At 53.5% G+C, this 16,115-nt stretch overlaps 1 protein-coding gene across 2 annotated transcripts in view; it reads right to left on the bottom strand.

Moving 5' to 3' along the window:
• The window catches only part of U2AF1 (U2 small nuclear RNA auxiliary factor 1), a 40,625-nt gene that overhangs the window by 21,662 nt on the left and 2,848 nt on the right, over nucleotides 1-16,115 (bottom strand). Inside the window, exons 2-4 of one of the 2 annotated variants that reach the window (XM_088461185.1) lie at nucleotides 10,798-10,885; nucleotides 4,792-4,858; nucleotides 4,629-4,678 (exon numbers count right to left, since the gene is read on the bottom strand). In XM_088461185.1, the coding sequence (XP_088317311.1) occupies nucleotides 4,629-4,678; nucleotides 4,792-4,858; nucleotides 10,798-10,885 (205 nt within the window). The remainder of the gene's footprint in view (nucleotides 1-4,628; nucleotides 4,679-4,791; nucleotides 4,859-10,797; nucleotides 10,886-16,115) is intronic. The other variant, XM_088461186.1, reaches the window with a different exon arrangement.

Genomic DNA, 16,115 nt, shown 5'->3' with positions numbered 1-16,115 from the left:
GGAATTACTATTTGGTCCGGACTTGGACAAAATAGTGGATACCCTGGCTAAATCCAAGTTGGCTTTCCTCCCTTCGGCGACACTGCCTGCTAAGTTTCGGAGTTCGGCTTTTCGTTCCTTTTGGGTTCAGGCTAAGGCGAAAGGTCAGTGCTTCCCGAGACAGTCTGCGAGTAAGACGGCCTCTAAACCCAAGAAGCAAGCCTGGAGTGCTCGGCGCCCTTCTTCCAAGCAGGAAGATAAACCTGCGGCCTGATGGGACGGGCCTCCCTCTGGGGGACCTCAGAGTGGGAGGCCGACTTCTTCTATTTGCCCAGTGCTGGCACAATACCACCACGGATGCCTGGGTTCGAGAAGTGGTCTCCCAGGGGTACGCCCTGTCTTTTCGGCACAGACCACCCCACCAGTTTTTCGGCACGAGTCCTTCTCAGGACAAGACCAAGGCGTTACAGATTCAGGAGGCTATAGAGTCCTTGCTGCAAGCAGGGGTCATTGTTCCCGTTCCTCAATTACGAGGGACGGGGTATTATTCGTCTCTGTTTCTGGTGCAGAAACCCAATGGTTCTCATCGCCCTATCCTCAACTTGAAGTCTCTGAACAAATTCCTCAAAGTTCCCAAGTTCAGGATGGAAACGTTACGTTCCATCATTCTGGCGATGGAACCGGGGGATTACATGGTGTCCCTGGATATCCAGGACGCCTACCTCTATGTTCCGATAGCACCTTCGCACCAGCGGTATCTGAGGTTCGCTATCCTTCAACACCACTATCAGTTCCGAGCGCTACCCTTTGGTCTCTCCACTGCACCGATTATGGCGGTCATGGCCGCACATCTTCGGAACCAGAATGTACGGCTGCTGCCGTATCTGGACGACCTCCTGTTGCTGGCGAGCTCCCCGGAGGTACTGCTTCAACATCTCCACCTGACGATCGCTTGCCTGCAAGCACACGGGTGGTTGATAAATTGGAAAAAGTCCTCCCTGATTCCATCGTAGCGGATGGTTCATTTGGGAGCCCTGCTGGATTCGCGTCAGCAACGGATTTTCCTGACTCCGGAGAAGGTCTCCTCCCTGCAGCTGCGGATACACAGTTGCCTGAGCAGTTGCCACCTGTCGGTCCATTCAGCTATGAGAGTTCTGGGGTCCATGGTGTCGACATTCGACATGGTGGAATTTGCCCAGTTCCATTCCCGGCCCCTGCAGGGGCTGATTCTATCGGAATGGAACGGGTTACCTCACCGGATCCGCTCTCAGGTGCTGGTGTTGTCTCCGGAGGTTCGGCAATCTTTGGCTTGGTGGCTTGAGACAGCTCATCTGGTCGAGGGGCGCCCCTTTTGGATCCCGGACTGGGTCCTGCTCACGACGGATGCCAGTCTCCGGGGTTGGGGGGCAGTGACCGGCTCATTGTCTCTCCAGGGTCGTTGGTCTGCGGAGGAAGCACTTCTCCCCATCAACATCCTGGAACTGCGGGCAGTATACAGGGCCCTGCAGTCCTCCGGTCCCGCTCTTCACGGAAGGGCGGTTCAGGTGCAGTCCGACAACACCACCGCGGTGGCGTATATCAGCCACCAAGGAGGAACTCGCAGTCGGGCAGCGATGTCGGAGGTGTCTCGCATCCTGACTTGGGCGTAGTGTCACATTCCAGCGATCTCGGCGGTCTTCATCCCCGGAGTCCTCAATTGGGAAGCGGACTTCCTCAGCCGTCACGACTTGCATCCCGGGGAATGGTCGCTTCACCCAGAGGTGTTTCAACTACTCGTGGACAGGTGGGGACTGAAGGAGTTGGACTTGATGGCCTCCCGTCACAATCACAAGTTGCCCGTTTATGGGTCAAGGACAAAGACGCAGGCGCAAGTCTGGTGGACGCGCTGTCGGTGAAATGGACGTTTCACCTGGCGTATCCGTTTCCTCCGATATCCCTACTTCCTCGGGTTCTGCGGAAATCCGAGCAGGACGGCAGCACGCTCGTGCTGGTGGCTCCGGCGTGGCCCAGACGGCCTTGGTACTCCGATCTCAGGAGCCTCTCCATCGACGTGCCGTACCTTCTTCCTCAGCGTCGGGACCGGTTGTCTCAAGGGCCCTGCCTTTACCCGGATCTGGGTCGGCTGTCTTTGACGGCGTGGCTCTTGAGACAGCCGTCTTGAGGTCTCGGGGCTTCTCCAGTTCGGTTATTGGTACCATGCTCAGGGCACGCAAGCCTGCTTCAGCACGGATTTATCACAGGGTGTGGCACACTTACTTTCAGTGGTGTGCGTCCAGACATTATGATCCTCAGGTGTTCCGAGTTTCTAGGATCTTGGAATTTCTTCAATCAGGATTGGACCTTGGCTTACGCCTTGCATCTCTGAAGGTTCATGTGTCCGCCTTGTCCGTGTGGTTTCAACGGCGGATTGCAATACTGCCAGATGTTCACACCTTTTTCCAAGGTGTTCTCAGGATCCAGCCTCCCTTTGTGCCTCCTGTGGCTCCTTGGGACTTGGCGGTGGTGCTACGGGTCCTGCAGGGTCCTCCGTTTGAGCCTCTTGAGGCGGTGGAGCTCAAGTGGCTGACATTTAAGACTGTTTTTCTCCTGGCAATTGCTTCTGCCAGGAGGGTGTCTGAATTGGGGGCGCTTTCCTGTCGCCCTCCTTTCCTGATTTTTCACCAGGACAGAGCGGTGCTCCGCACTCGTCCTGAGTTTTTGCCCAAAGTGGTCTCGAAGTTCCACATTAATCAGGAACTTGTTGTGCCAGCTTTTCAGTCACCTGATCTTTCAGCTGGTGAGACTTCCTTAGATGTGGTCCGGGCGCTTAGAATCTATGTGGACCGGACGGCTTCGGTTAGGAAGTCTGATTCCTTGTTTATCCTCTTTGGTTTTCACAAGGGGGGTTGGCCTGCCAACAAACAAACGTTAGCCCATTGGCTTCGTTCCGTTATTTGTGAGGCTTATGCACAGGAGGGTTTACCTGTGCCAGCCTCTGTTAAGGCTCATTCCACTCGTTCTGTGAGTCCCTCTTGGGCTGCTGGACGTGGCGCTTCTGCTGTTCAGCTGGGTAAGGCGGCCACTTGGTCTTCAATTCAAACGTTTTTGAGGTTCTATGCGTTCGACACCTTCGCCTCTCAGGATGCATCCTTTGGGCGCCGGGTGCTCCTTTCAGCACAGGAGCGTCCCCGCCCTTAGTTGAACTGCTTTGGGACATCCCCAAGGTCAACCCTGTGGACCCCCTATGGACCCTGAAGCAGAATACAAGAGATATGGTAAGAACTTACCTTTGTTATCTCTGTTTCTACGAAGTCCATAGGGTCCACAGGGCGCCCGCCCCGACGCACCTGGCTTCAAATGGGCTGTGTGGCTAGTCACCGGTTTTCCGTCTCCCATTTCTGTGAGTATGGTTTCATGTGTGTTCCAGTCTTCCTTCTCTCTGTTTCGTCTCCTCCTCCGGCCTGGGCTGCTTACCAACTGAGGTGCCTGTGGCTCGGGGGCGGGGTATAGAGGAGGACCCAAGTGCATCCTGGGAGCTAAAAGCTTAACTGTGTGGTGCCCATGGATCCTAATCCAGCTATATCCCCAAGGTCAACCCTGTGGACCCTATGGACTTCGAAGAAACAGATAACAAAGGTAAGTTCTTACCATATCTCTTGTTTTATCTCATATGTACCCAGCACCCTCCCATCATACACATGTACCCAGCACCCTCCCATCATACACATGTACCCAGCACCCTCCCATCATACACATGTACCCAGCACCCTCCCATCATACACATGTACCCAGCACCCTCCCATCATACACATGTACCCAGCACCCTCCCATCATACACATGTACCCAGCACCCTCCCATCATACACATGTACCCAGCACCCTCCCACCATACACATGTACCCAGCACCCTCCCACCATACACATGTACCCAGCATCCTCCCATCATACACATGTACCCAGCATCCTCCCATCATACACATGTACCCAGCATCCTCCCATCATACACATGTACCCAGCATCCTCCCATCATACACATGTACCCAGCATCCTCCTATCATACACATGTACCCAGCATCCTCCTATCATACACATGTACCCAGCATCCTCATACACATGTACCCAGCATCCTCATACACATGTACCCAGCACCCTCCCATCATACACATGTACCCAGCACCCTCCCATCATACACATGTACCCAGCATCCTCCTATCATACACATGTACCCAGCATCCTCCTATCATACACATGTACCCAGCATCCTCATACACATGTACCCAGCATCCTCATACACATGTACCCAGCATCCTCCTATCATACACATGTACCCAGCATCCTCCTATCATACACATGTACCCAGCATCCTCATACACATGTACCCATCATCCTCCCATCATACACATGTACCCAGCATCCTCCTATCATACATATGTACCCAGCATCCTCCTATCATACATATGTACCCAGCATCCCTACCTAGGACAGCAGTGACATGTTAGGATGCACATGTGTATTACACAGAAGAAGAGAAGCATATGCAGTGCTGTAGATTGGGAATCTGCCAGGGGACAGACTACACATACTGCCCCACTGCTCTGACGCTTCTCATGGAGCCCTGTTATATATCGGATAAGGAATGCGATAACCCCACATAGCCACAATGCTCTTACCTCAAAGAATTCATCATAATGTTCCTGCATCTCAACATCGCTCACAGCACCTGGGGAACAAGTCACAAGCATTAGGCTTAGACACAGGAGCGTGCCAGGCACTCATGGCCCGTACGTATCACAGGACACAGGCAGGAGCTGTATACACCTATAGGATACTTACAGCGCAGGCCATCTGCTGACTGTGACGAGTTCTGCGGATTCCGGTAAATATTGAGAAGCGCAATCGTCTGAAATATAAGATATAATTATGTGGCCCATTATCGAAGCTGTGGCACTAATCACAGTATGCTCATTACAAAGCGTCTCCATGTATGAACTCCTTCTTATACAAATGATAATTGGGCACCTTTAAAAAAAAAAAAAAAATTAATAAATAGGGCTTTGGTTCTTACTGATCCCTTTCTCCGAATCCATAGGGGACACTGGAGTATACACAATGTGGTATAGACGGGTGATGAGTGTATACTCCTGTGTCCCCTAGTGGATGAAGGCGAAAATACTGTAGGATTTTGGTACTTACCGATCAATCCCTTTCTCTGAATCCATAGGGGACCCTGCTATATACACAATGGAGTATGGACAGGCGATGAGTGTATACTCCCGTGTCCCGTAGTGGATGAAGGCAAAAATGAGCGTTATGGTAAGAACTTACCTTTGATAACGCTCTTTCTTCGAAGTCCATAAGGTCCACAGGGAGACCTTGGGGTGTAGGTGATGGATCTGGAATCCATTGCACCACGCAGTTAAAAGCGTTCAGCTCCCAGGATGCACTGGTCCACTCTCCCTATACCGCGCCCCCAAGCCAGAGGCACCTCAGTTGGTAATAAGCCAAAGGCCGGAGGAGGATAAAAGAAAAGGAAGACTGGTACAATCAAGAATCACACTCTCACAGAGGAGGAGACGGAAAACCAGTGACAAGCAACAGAGCCCATATAAAGCCAGGTGCATCAGGGCCCTGTGGACCCTATGGACTTCGAAGAAAGAGTTAACAAAGGTAAGTTCTTACCATAGGCTCATTTTCTTCTTCAGGGTCCTAAGGCTCCACAGGGAGACCTTGGGGATGTCACAAAGCAGTCCTTTTAAGGGTGGGGACGCTCCTGCGCTGAGAGGAGAATCCGGCGCCCAAAGGAAGCATCCTGAGAGGCGAAGGTATCAAAATGCATAGAACCTTAGATAGGTCTAAACAGAAGACCACGTGGAAGCCTTACAAAGATGAACACCCGAAGCGCCACAGCGAGCTGCCCATGAGGGACCCACAGACCAAGTGGAATGAACATTAACAGAAGCCGGAACAGGAAGGCCTGCCTGCGTGTAAGCCTATGAGATAGCCATACGAAGCCATCTAGCCAATGTTTGTTTATTGGCTGGCCATCTCTTCTTGTGGAAGTCATAGAGCACAAATAAGGAGTCATTTTTGGAGGGAACTGGTACGGTCCACATAAATCCTGATGGCGCGGTCCACATAAATCCTGAGGGCGCGGTCCACATCCAAAGAGGCCTCACCTGCCGAGAGGTCTGGTGGTTGAAAGGTCGGGACTATAATTTCCTCATTAATGTGGAAACTAGAAACAACTTTAGGAAGAAACCCAGGGCGAGTGCGAAGCACAGCCCTGTTGAAATATCAGAAAAGGGGAGCGACAGGAGAGCGCCCCCAACTGACACCTCTTCTGGCAGATGCAATTGCCAGAAAAAAAAAAAGAGTCTTGGCTGTTCTACCGAATCTAGTGGCGCAAATGGAGGACCCTGAAGGGCTCGAAGAACTACTACCAAATCCCAAAGGAGCCACTAGGGGGTACAAAGGGAGGTTGAATCCAGAAGAGGAAGGTGTGGATATCCGGTAGCGGAGCAAGTCTTACTGACAGAGCAAAAGACATGCACTTTCAACTAGGCCACACCGGAGGCCAAGGTCCAATCCAGCTTGAAGAAAGGCCAGGACTCTGGAAATCCGAAACACTTGAGGGTCGTAATTTCTGGGACTACACCATTGAAAATATGTATGCCACACTCTGTGGTAGATCCAACAGAAGCAGGCTTACGCGCTCTAAGCATCGTGTTGATGACAGAGAGAGAGAATCCTTTGGACCTAAGGAGGGGTGTCTCAAGAGCCACGCCGTCAAAGACAGACGACGCAGGTCCAGGTAAAGACAAGGACCCCGAGACAACAGGTCTGGACGTTGAGGCAACAGGAACGGAGTGTTGATGGAGAGACTCAGAAGATCTGATTACCAATGATGCCTGGGCCAGGCTGGAGCCACCAGCAGGACAGTGCCTCTGTCTTGTTTGAACTTCCGAATAACTCGAGGAAGCAGTGAGACTGGAGGAAACAGGTACGCAAACTGGAAGGTCCACTTCACTGACAGAGCGTCTACCAAGGTTGCCTCGGCATCTCTTATTCTGGACCCGTACACTGGTAATTTGTGATTGCGTCGGGAGGCCATGAGGTCCACCTCTGGGAGGCCTCATTTGTCCACTAGGAGTTGAAACAACTCTTTGTGAACAGACCATTCCCCTGGATTGACGTCGTAACAGCTGAGGAAGTCCGCTTCCCAATTGAGAACTCCCGGAATGAATACTGCTGAAATGGTCGGGAGGTGACAAACTGCCCATGTCAGAATGCATGACACTATTGCTGCCTGACTTTGAGTGCCTCCTTGATGGTTGATGTAAGCCACCGTGGTGGCGTTGTCAGACTGAACCTGCACAGGTTTTCTGTGAAGTATGTGCTTGGCCAGCTTGAGGGCCCTGTACACAGCCCGAAGTTCCAATATGTTGACTGGAAGGGCTGCTTCGACTGCTGTCCAACGGCCCTGAAAGGAATGCGGACCGGTCACTGCGCCCCAGCCCCAGAGACTGGCGTCCGTTGTTAGGAGTACCCAGTTCGGGATCCAAAAGGGGCGACCTTTAGTTAGATGATATGTCAGTAGCCACCAAGAGAGAGACAGACGCACCTCTGGAGAGAGCACCATTGTCTGAGCTTTGATCCGCTAGGGTAATCCGTTCCACCTGGAAAGGATCAGCCCCTGCAGAGGCCTGGAATGTAACGGAGTGTATTCCACCATGTCGAAGGTGGACACCATAGATCCCAGAACTTGCATCGCTGAGTGGCATGACACCCGGCAACTTTGGAGGCATCTGCGTACTCGTAGTTGTAATGTGGAGATCTTTTCTGAAGTCAGCAAGATTCCCTGCTGTTGAGAATCCAGCACAGCTACCAGATGAACCATCCTCTGTGAGGGGATCAGGGAGGACTTTTTACCATTGATTAACCACCCATGCACCTGTAGAAAGGCACTTGTCAGTTGCAGGTGGTGGCGAAGCACTTCTGGAGAACCCGCTAACAGGAGGAGGTTGTCCAGGTATGGTAGCAGCCGGATACTCTGACTCCATAGATGGGCCGCCATGATAGCCACAACATTGGTAAACACCCTTGGAGCTGTGGACAGGCCAAAGGGTAGCACCCGAAACTGGAAGTGTTGCTGTAGTATAGCAAACCAGAGATAAAGCTGTTGAGAGGGCGTTATAGGAACATGTAGCTATGCGTCCTGAATATCCAGCGATACCATAAAATCCCCAGGTTCCATAGCTAGTATGATGGAACGTAGGGTTTCCATCCTGAACCTGGACACCCTGAGGAATTTGTTCAGGGATTTGAGGTTGAGGATAGGCCGATGAGACCCAATCATCTTCTGCACCAGAGAGAGAATAGAATAATAACCAGTCCCTCGCTGGGATAGTGGGTCTGGCATAATTACCCCTGCTTGAGGCAAGGACTGTATGGCTTTCTGGATCTATAAGGCCTTGTTCTTGTCTGAAGGAGAGCCTGTGCAAAAGAACTTTTGGGGAGGTCTTCGAAGGAATGAGAGGGCGTACCTGCAAGAGACCACTTCTCTTACCCAAGCATCCTTGATGATTTGACACCAGCACGGGCGAACTGAAGAAGTCGGACTCCCACTCTGGAATCCCCCAGAAGGAAGCCCGCCCCGTCAGGCTGAGGGTTTATCCTCTGGTTTGGAAGTAGGGCGTCTTGTGCTTCAGGCCTGTTTTTTAGGCTTGGCAGCTGACTGTCTAGGAAAGGTCTGTCCTTTGGGTTTTCCTTACGGATGAAAGGACCTAAACGAAGAGGTTCGAGAAGGAGCAGATGCTGAAGGTAGAAACGCAGATTTCGATGCTGCCAATGTGTCAACAATCTTGTCCAGGTCTGGACCAAACAAAATCTCCCCATTGTATGGTAAGGCTTCCAGGCCTTTCTTAGAATCAGCATCCGCCCTCCAAGAGCACAGCCACATGGAACAGCGAGCAGACACGGCCGAGACTCTGGAGGTCAGTAGACTGGCATCCAGCACAGCCTCACCAATATATGCAGCCGCATCCCGAATGTGGGGAACCAATGACACCCGATTCTCAGGAGCTTCCGAGTGGAAGGAGTCCTCAAGTGCATCGGCCCAGCTCTCTATAGCTTTAGCTACCCATGAGATAGCCATGGATGGGTGGGCCACAGGTCCTGAAATAGAGTATACGGATTTCAGGCAAGTTTCCACCTTCCTATCTGTAGGATCTTTTAAAGAAGAGATGGAAGGCATAGGTAATGTAGCGCTTTTAAACGTGTAACGTGGGAATCCGCAGCAGTGGGTGATTTCCATTTTTTACAGTGAGCCTCAGGAAATGGGTAACATGAGGCCAAACGCCTTTGAGGTTGATACCTCTTACCAGGCGAGTGCCAGGCAGCAGCCATGTGATCTACTAGCTGATCTTATATAGAGAATACTGCCGAAGTCACCTTGACCCGTTTAAACAGAGGGTGTTTGGATTGAGGGGCTGGCTCGTCATCCTCTATAACCAATATGGACCTGACAGCAGCAAGGCCTGAATATAAATATTTGAATTAGTCTCCGCCTCTTGCTGAGGGGATTCGGGGTTAGAGGCATCAGCCACCTCTCAGTCATCAGATGACATCTCAGACTCTGAGAGCTGTGTGGACTGAGATGACAACACAGGACGCTTCGCTGGCTTTAGGGGTTTCTCACTGTGCCACTGAAAGAAAATGGCCACCGGAGACCTCAGAGGGGGCGTGGCCAGAGGAGAACAGCTCAGAGAAGCCAGACCTCAGAGGAAAGGAGCCCTGAGCTGAGGAGCCGCTTTAATGGTGAAGCTGCTTCCCCTTGCTGATTATTAACCCCCGGAATGCTGGATCCCGCACCAATTGTCCCTGGTGGTCTAGTGGAACGTGGTGGCTAGAGCCTGCGTCCACCCTCAGCACCTCCGGTCTGTCATCGCGAGCGGGGACCCGCCTTACCTGTCCCCTTAGCATCCGGCTGCAGTCTGGGTCCTCCTACGGAGCCTTGGAGAGCACTGATCCCCGGGATGCCCGCCGAGATCTCCAGCTCTGTACTGGCGTCGCAGCACCGGAGGGGTGACGGAGCGGCAGTGCAAACGTCCCACGGACAGTCTGCTGCTGCGCGCTCTAATGAAGTAAAAATAAAAAGCTTTAGGGCTGCCTAAGCAGCCCCCTGCGTAATGGTGAGCCAACTCCGGCCGGACACCAACGGAACTCGGGAGCGGGGTATAGGGAGAGTGGACAGTACATCCTGGGAGCTGAAAGCTTTTAACTGCGTGGTGCCCAGATTCCAGATCCATCACTACACCTCAGGGTCTCCCTGTGGAGCCTATGGACCCTGAAGAAGAAAATAGTATTTTGGAATTTACTAATCCCTTTCTTAAAATCAATAGGGGATTCTGGAGTATACACAATGGGGTATAGACGAGTGATGAGTGTATACTCCAGTGACCCCTAGTGGATGAATGAGAAAATGTTGGTACTTACCGATCAATCCCTCTCCCCGAATCCATAGGGGACACTGGAGTATACACTCATCACCAGTCTATGCCCCATTGTATATACTCCAGTGACCCCTAGTGGATGAAGGAGAAAAATAAAGTGCAGACAGAAACCAGAACCATAAAATTCTGTATCTCAATCTTCTCACCGTCCGATAGCGGAATATAGGACTTGCCAGTAAGCAGCGCGTCACCCTTCCATAGTTTATGTAGATAGATACGTGGAAGGGCATCCCATGGGAGGAGGGGAGAGCCAAGTCTGATTGTATAAGGAAACAGTGACATGTGTGAGGGCCACAATTGGGGAAGGGGGGGGGGGGGGTAAACATACCTGGCTGAAAGTGGGCTTGTTATGCAGTCGTGAGCATCGGTCTCCATGACGACACGCCCCGATCTTAAAGTAAAATGAGCAGTTAACCCTGAGGAGAGAACGAGTCCCTGTTATAAACACAAAGACAGACTATACTAGGGGCCAACCTCATCACCGAGGTCCAGTAATAGCCTATGATAGACCACCAGCTCGCCCACAATACAATAGCTGCCAACACAAGGGACATCAGCCACAGATCATCTATCTCCCTGTCTGATCGCTGCGGTTCCCAGGGCCTGCTAATATTTATATATAATAGTATACAGTACTCCACACCGAACACAACTAACACATAGCCACCGTGCTGCAGGTGCAAAGGACATCCGTCAGCCACGAAGGGCTCAGAGCAGCACATATCATTCACAATGCAGCGAGACAATTATTGTTACACAGTAATATATACATTTTACATGGCAATACCCTATAACTTGTGGATGCAATGTTATGTCCTCTTTCCTAAAATCATGATCAGCATCCACTATAACTTAAACCATAAAGCTCAAGGAAGAAGGGGTGCCAACACCATCTCTGTTGATGCAGAGACTAACAATGGAGGAGCTAATAGAAGACTCTTAACCCAGCCTCGTTCCCTGAGTGTCAACATAGTCTCCTTCTAGCCTCCATTCCCTGAGTGTCAACATAGTCTCCTCCCAGCCTCCATCGCGAGTGTCTCCATAGATGCTCTCCTACCAGCCTCCATTCCCTGAGTGTCCCCAAAGATGCTCCTCTTCCAGCCTCCATTCCCTGAGTGTCCCCATAGATGCTCCTCTCCCAGCCTCCATTCCCTGAGTGTCCCCATAGATGCTCCTCTCCCAGCCTCCATTCCCTGAGTGTCCCCCCCATAGATGCCCTCCTGCCAGCCTCCATTCCCTGAGTGTCCCCATAGATGTTCCTCTCCCAGCCTCCATTTCCTGAGTGTCCCCCGTAGATGCTCTTCTCCCAGCCTCAATTCCCTGAGTGTCCCCATAGATCCTTGGTGGCTAACCTTGACACTCCAGATGTTGTGGAACTACATATCCCAGCATGCACTGCTACCATTTTGCTATTAGGGCATGCTAAAACTGTGGCAAGGCATGCTGGGATATGTAGTTCCACAACATCTGGAGTGTCAAGGTTAGCCACCACTGCCATAGATGCTTCTCTCCCAGCCTCTATTCCCTGAGTGTCTCCATAAATGCTCCTCTCCCAGCCTCCATTCCCTGAGTGTCCCCATAGATGCTCCCCTCCCAGCCTTTATCCCCAGGTGCCCCCATAGATGCTCCTCTCCCAGCCTCCATTCTCTAAGTGTCCCCCATAGATGCTCCTCTCCCAGCCTCCATTCCCTGAGTGTCCCCATAGGTGCTCCTCTCCCAGCCTCCATTCCCTGAGTGTCCCCCATAGGTGCTCCTCTCCCAGCCTCCATTCCCTGAGTGTCCCCCATAGGTGCTCCTCTCCCAGCCTCCATTCCCTGAGTGTCCCCCATAGGTGCTCCTCTCCCAGCCTCCATTCCCTGAGTGTCCCCATAGATGCTCCTCTCCCAGCATCCATTCCCTGAGTGTCCCCATAGATGCTCCACTCCCAGCCTCCATTCCCTGAGTGACCCCATAGATGCTCCTCTCCCAGCCTCCATTCCCTGAGTGACCCCATAGATGCTCCTCTCCCAGCCTCCATTCCCTGAGTGTCCCCATAGATGCTCCTCTCCCAGCCTCCATTCCCTGAGTGTCCCCATAGAAGCTCCTCTCCCAGCCTCCATCCCCTGAGTATCCCCATAGATGCTTCCCTCCCAGCCTTTATCCCCTGAGTGTCCCCATAGATGCTCCCCTCCCAGCCTTTATCCCCAGGTGCCCCCATAGATGCTCCTCTCCCAGCCTCCATTCCCTGAGTGTCCCCATAGAGGCTCCTCTCCCAGCCTCAATTCCCTGAGTGTCCCCATAGATGCTCTCCTGCCAGCCTCCATTCCCTGAGTGTCCCCATAGATGCTCTCCTGCCAGCCTCCATTCCCTGAGTGTCCCCATAGATGCTCCTCTCCCAGCCTCCATCCCCTGAGTGTCCCCATAGATGCTTCCCTCCCAGCCTTTATCCCCTGAGTGTCCCCATAGATGCTCCCCTCCCAGCCTCCATTCCCTGAGTGTCCCCAGATGCTCCTCTCCCAGCCTCCATTCCCTGAGTGTCCCCATAGATGCTCCTCTCCCAGCCTCCATTCCCTGAGAGTCCCCATAGTTGCTCCTCTCCCAGCCTCCATTCCCTGAGTGTCCCCATAGATGCTCCTCTCCCAGCCTCCATTCCCTGAGTGTCCCCATAGATGCTCTCCTGCCAGCCTCCATTCCCTGTGTCCCCCATAGATGCTCCTCTCCCAGCCTCCATCCCTTGAGTGTGTGTCCCCATAGATGCTCCCCTCCCAGCCTTTATCCCCAGGTGCCCCCATAGATGCTCCTCTCCCAGCCTCCATTCCCTGAGTGTCCCCATAGATGCTCCTCTCCCAGTCTCCATCCCCTGAGTGTCCCCATAGATGCTCCTCTCCCAGCCTCCATTCCCTGAGTGTCCCAATAGATGCTCCTCTCCCAGCCTCCATCCCCTGAGTGTCCCGATAGATGCTTCCCTCCCAGCCTTTATCCCCTGAGTGTCCCCATAGATGCTCCCCTCCCAGCCTTTATCCCCTGAGTGTCCCCATAGATGCTCCCCTCCCAGCCTTTATCCCCAGGTGCACCCATAGATGTTCCTCTCCCAGCCTCCATTCCCTAAGTGTCCCCATAGATGCTCTCCTGCCAGCCTCCATTCCCTGAGTGTCCCCATAGATGCTCTCCTGCCAGCCTCCATTCCCTGAGTGTCCCCATAGATGCTCCTCTCCCAGCCTCCATCCCCTGAGTGTCCCCATAGATGCTTCCCTCCCAGCCTTTATCCCCTGAGTGTCCCCATAGCTGCTTCCCTACCAGCCTTTATCCCCTGAGTGTCCCCATAGATGCTTCCCTCCCAGCCTTTATCCCGAGTGTCCCCATAGATGCTTCCCTCCCAGCCTTTATCCCGAGTGTCCCCATAGATGCTCCTCTCCCAGCCTCCATCCCCTGAGTGTCCCCATAGATGCTCATCTCCCAGCCTCCATTCCCTGAGTGTCCCCATAGATGCTCTCCTGCCAGCCTCCATTCCCTGTGTCCCCCATAGATGCTCCTCTCCCAGCCTCCATCCCCTGAGTGTGTGTCCCCATAGATGCTCCCCTCCCAGCCTTTATCCCCAGGTGCCCCCATAGATGCTCCTCTCCCAGCCTCCATTCCCTGAGTGTCCCCATAGATGCTCCTCTCCCAGCCTCCATCCCCTGAGTGTCCCCATAGATGCTCCTCTCCCAGCCTCCATTCCCTGAGTGTCCCCATAGATGCTCCTCTCCCAGCCTCCATTCCCTGAGTGTCCCCATAGATGCTCCTCTCCCAGCCTCCATCCCCTGAGTGTCCCCATAGATGCTTCCCTCCCAGCCTTTATCCCCTGAGTGTCCCCAAAGATGCTCCCCTCCCAGCCTTTATCCCCTGAGTGTCCCCATAGATGCTCCCCTCCCAGCCTTAATCCCCAGGTGCACCCATAGATGCTCCTCTCCCAGCCTCCATTCCCTGAGTGTCCCCATAGATGCTCCTCTCCCAGCCTCCATTCCCTGAGTGTCCCCATAGATGCTCTCCTGCCAGCCTCCATTCCCTAAGTGTCCCCATAGATGCTCTCCTGCCAGCCTCCATTCCCTGAGTGTCCCCATAGATGCTCCTCTCCCAGCCTCCATCCCCTGAGTGTCCCCATAGATGCTTCCCTCCCAGCCTTTATCCCCTGAGTGTCCCCATAGATGCTTCCCTCCCAGCCTTTATCCCCTGAGTGTCCCCATAGATGCTTCCCTCCCAGCCTTTATCCCCTGAGTGTCCCCATAGATGCTCCTCTCCCAGCCTCCATCCCCTGAGTGTCCCCATAGATGCTTCCCTCCCAGCCTTTATCCCCTGAGTGTCCCCATAGATGCTCCCCTCCCAGCCTCCATTCCCTGAGTGTCCCCAGATGCTCCTCTCCCAGCCTCCATTCCCTGAGTGTCCCCATAGATGCTCCTCAACAAGCCTCCATTCCCTGAGTGTCCCCATAGATGCTCCTCTCCCAGCCTCCATTCCCTGAGTGTCCCCATAGATGCTCCTCTCCCAGCCTCCATTCCCTGAGTGTCCCCATAGATGCACTCCTGCCAGCCTCCATTCCCTGTGTCCCCCATAGATGCTCCTCTCCCAGCCTCCATTCCCTGAGTGTCCCCATAGATACTCCTCTCCCAGCCTCCATCCCCTGAGTGTCCCCATAGATGCTCCTCTCCCAGCCTCCATTCCCTGAGTGTCCCCATAGATGCTCCTCTCCCAGCCTCCATCCCCTGAGTGTCCCCATAGATGCTTCCCTCCCAGCCTTTATCCCCTGAGTGTCCCCATAGATGCTCCCCTCCCAGCCTTTATCCCCTGAGTGTCCCCATAGATGCTTCCCTCCCAGCCTTTATCCCCAGGTGCACCCATAGATGCTCCTCTCCCAGCCTCCATTCCCTGAGTGTCCCCATAGATGCTCCTCTCCCAGCCTCCATTCCCTGAGTGTCCCCATAGATGCTCTCCTGCCAGCCTCCATCCCCTGAGTGTCCCCATAGATGCTCTCCTGCCAGCCTCCATCCCCTGAGTGTCCCCATAGATGCTTCCCTCCCAGCGTTTATCCCCTGAGTGTCCCCATAGATGCTTCCCTCCAAGCCTTTATCCCCTGAGTGTCCCCATAGATGCTTCCCTCCCAGCCTTTATCCCGAGTGTCCCCATAGATGCTCCTCTCCCAGCCTCCATTCCCTGAGTGTCCCCATAGATGCTCCTCTCCCAGCCTCCATCCCCTGGGTGTCCCCATAGATGCTCCTCTCCCAGCCTCCATCCCCTGAGTGTCCCCATAGATGCTCCTCTCACAGTCTCCATCCCCTGAGTGTCCCCATAGATGCTCCTCTCCCAGCCTCCATCCCCAGGTGACCCCATAGATGCTCCTATCCCAGCCTCCATCCCCTGAGTGTCCCCATAGATGCTCCTCTCCCAGCCTCCATCCCCTGAGTGTCCCCATAGATGCTTCCCTCCCAGCCTTTATCCCCTGAGTGTCCCCATAGATGCTCCCCTCCCAGCCTTTATCCCCAGGTGCACCCATAGATGCTCCTCTCCCAGCCTCCATTCCCTGAGTGTCCCCATAGATGCTCCCCTCCCAGCCTCCATTCCCTGAGTGTCCCCATAGATGCTCTCCTGCCAGCCTCCATCCCCTGAGTGTCCCCATAGATGCTCTCCTGCCAG

This window comes from Taudactylus pleione, unplaced genomic scaffold (assembly GCF_031769625.1).
Source record: "Taudactylus pleione unplaced genomic scaffold, aTauple2 ptg001024l, whole genome shotgun sequence".
Lineage (NCBI taxonomy): Eukaryota > Metazoa > Chordata > Amphibia > Anura > Myobatrachidae > Taudactylus > Taudactylus pleione.
The sequence above is the reverse complement of the archived record's forward strand: the minus strand, read 5'-3'. Positions and strand labels throughout refer to the sequence as shown.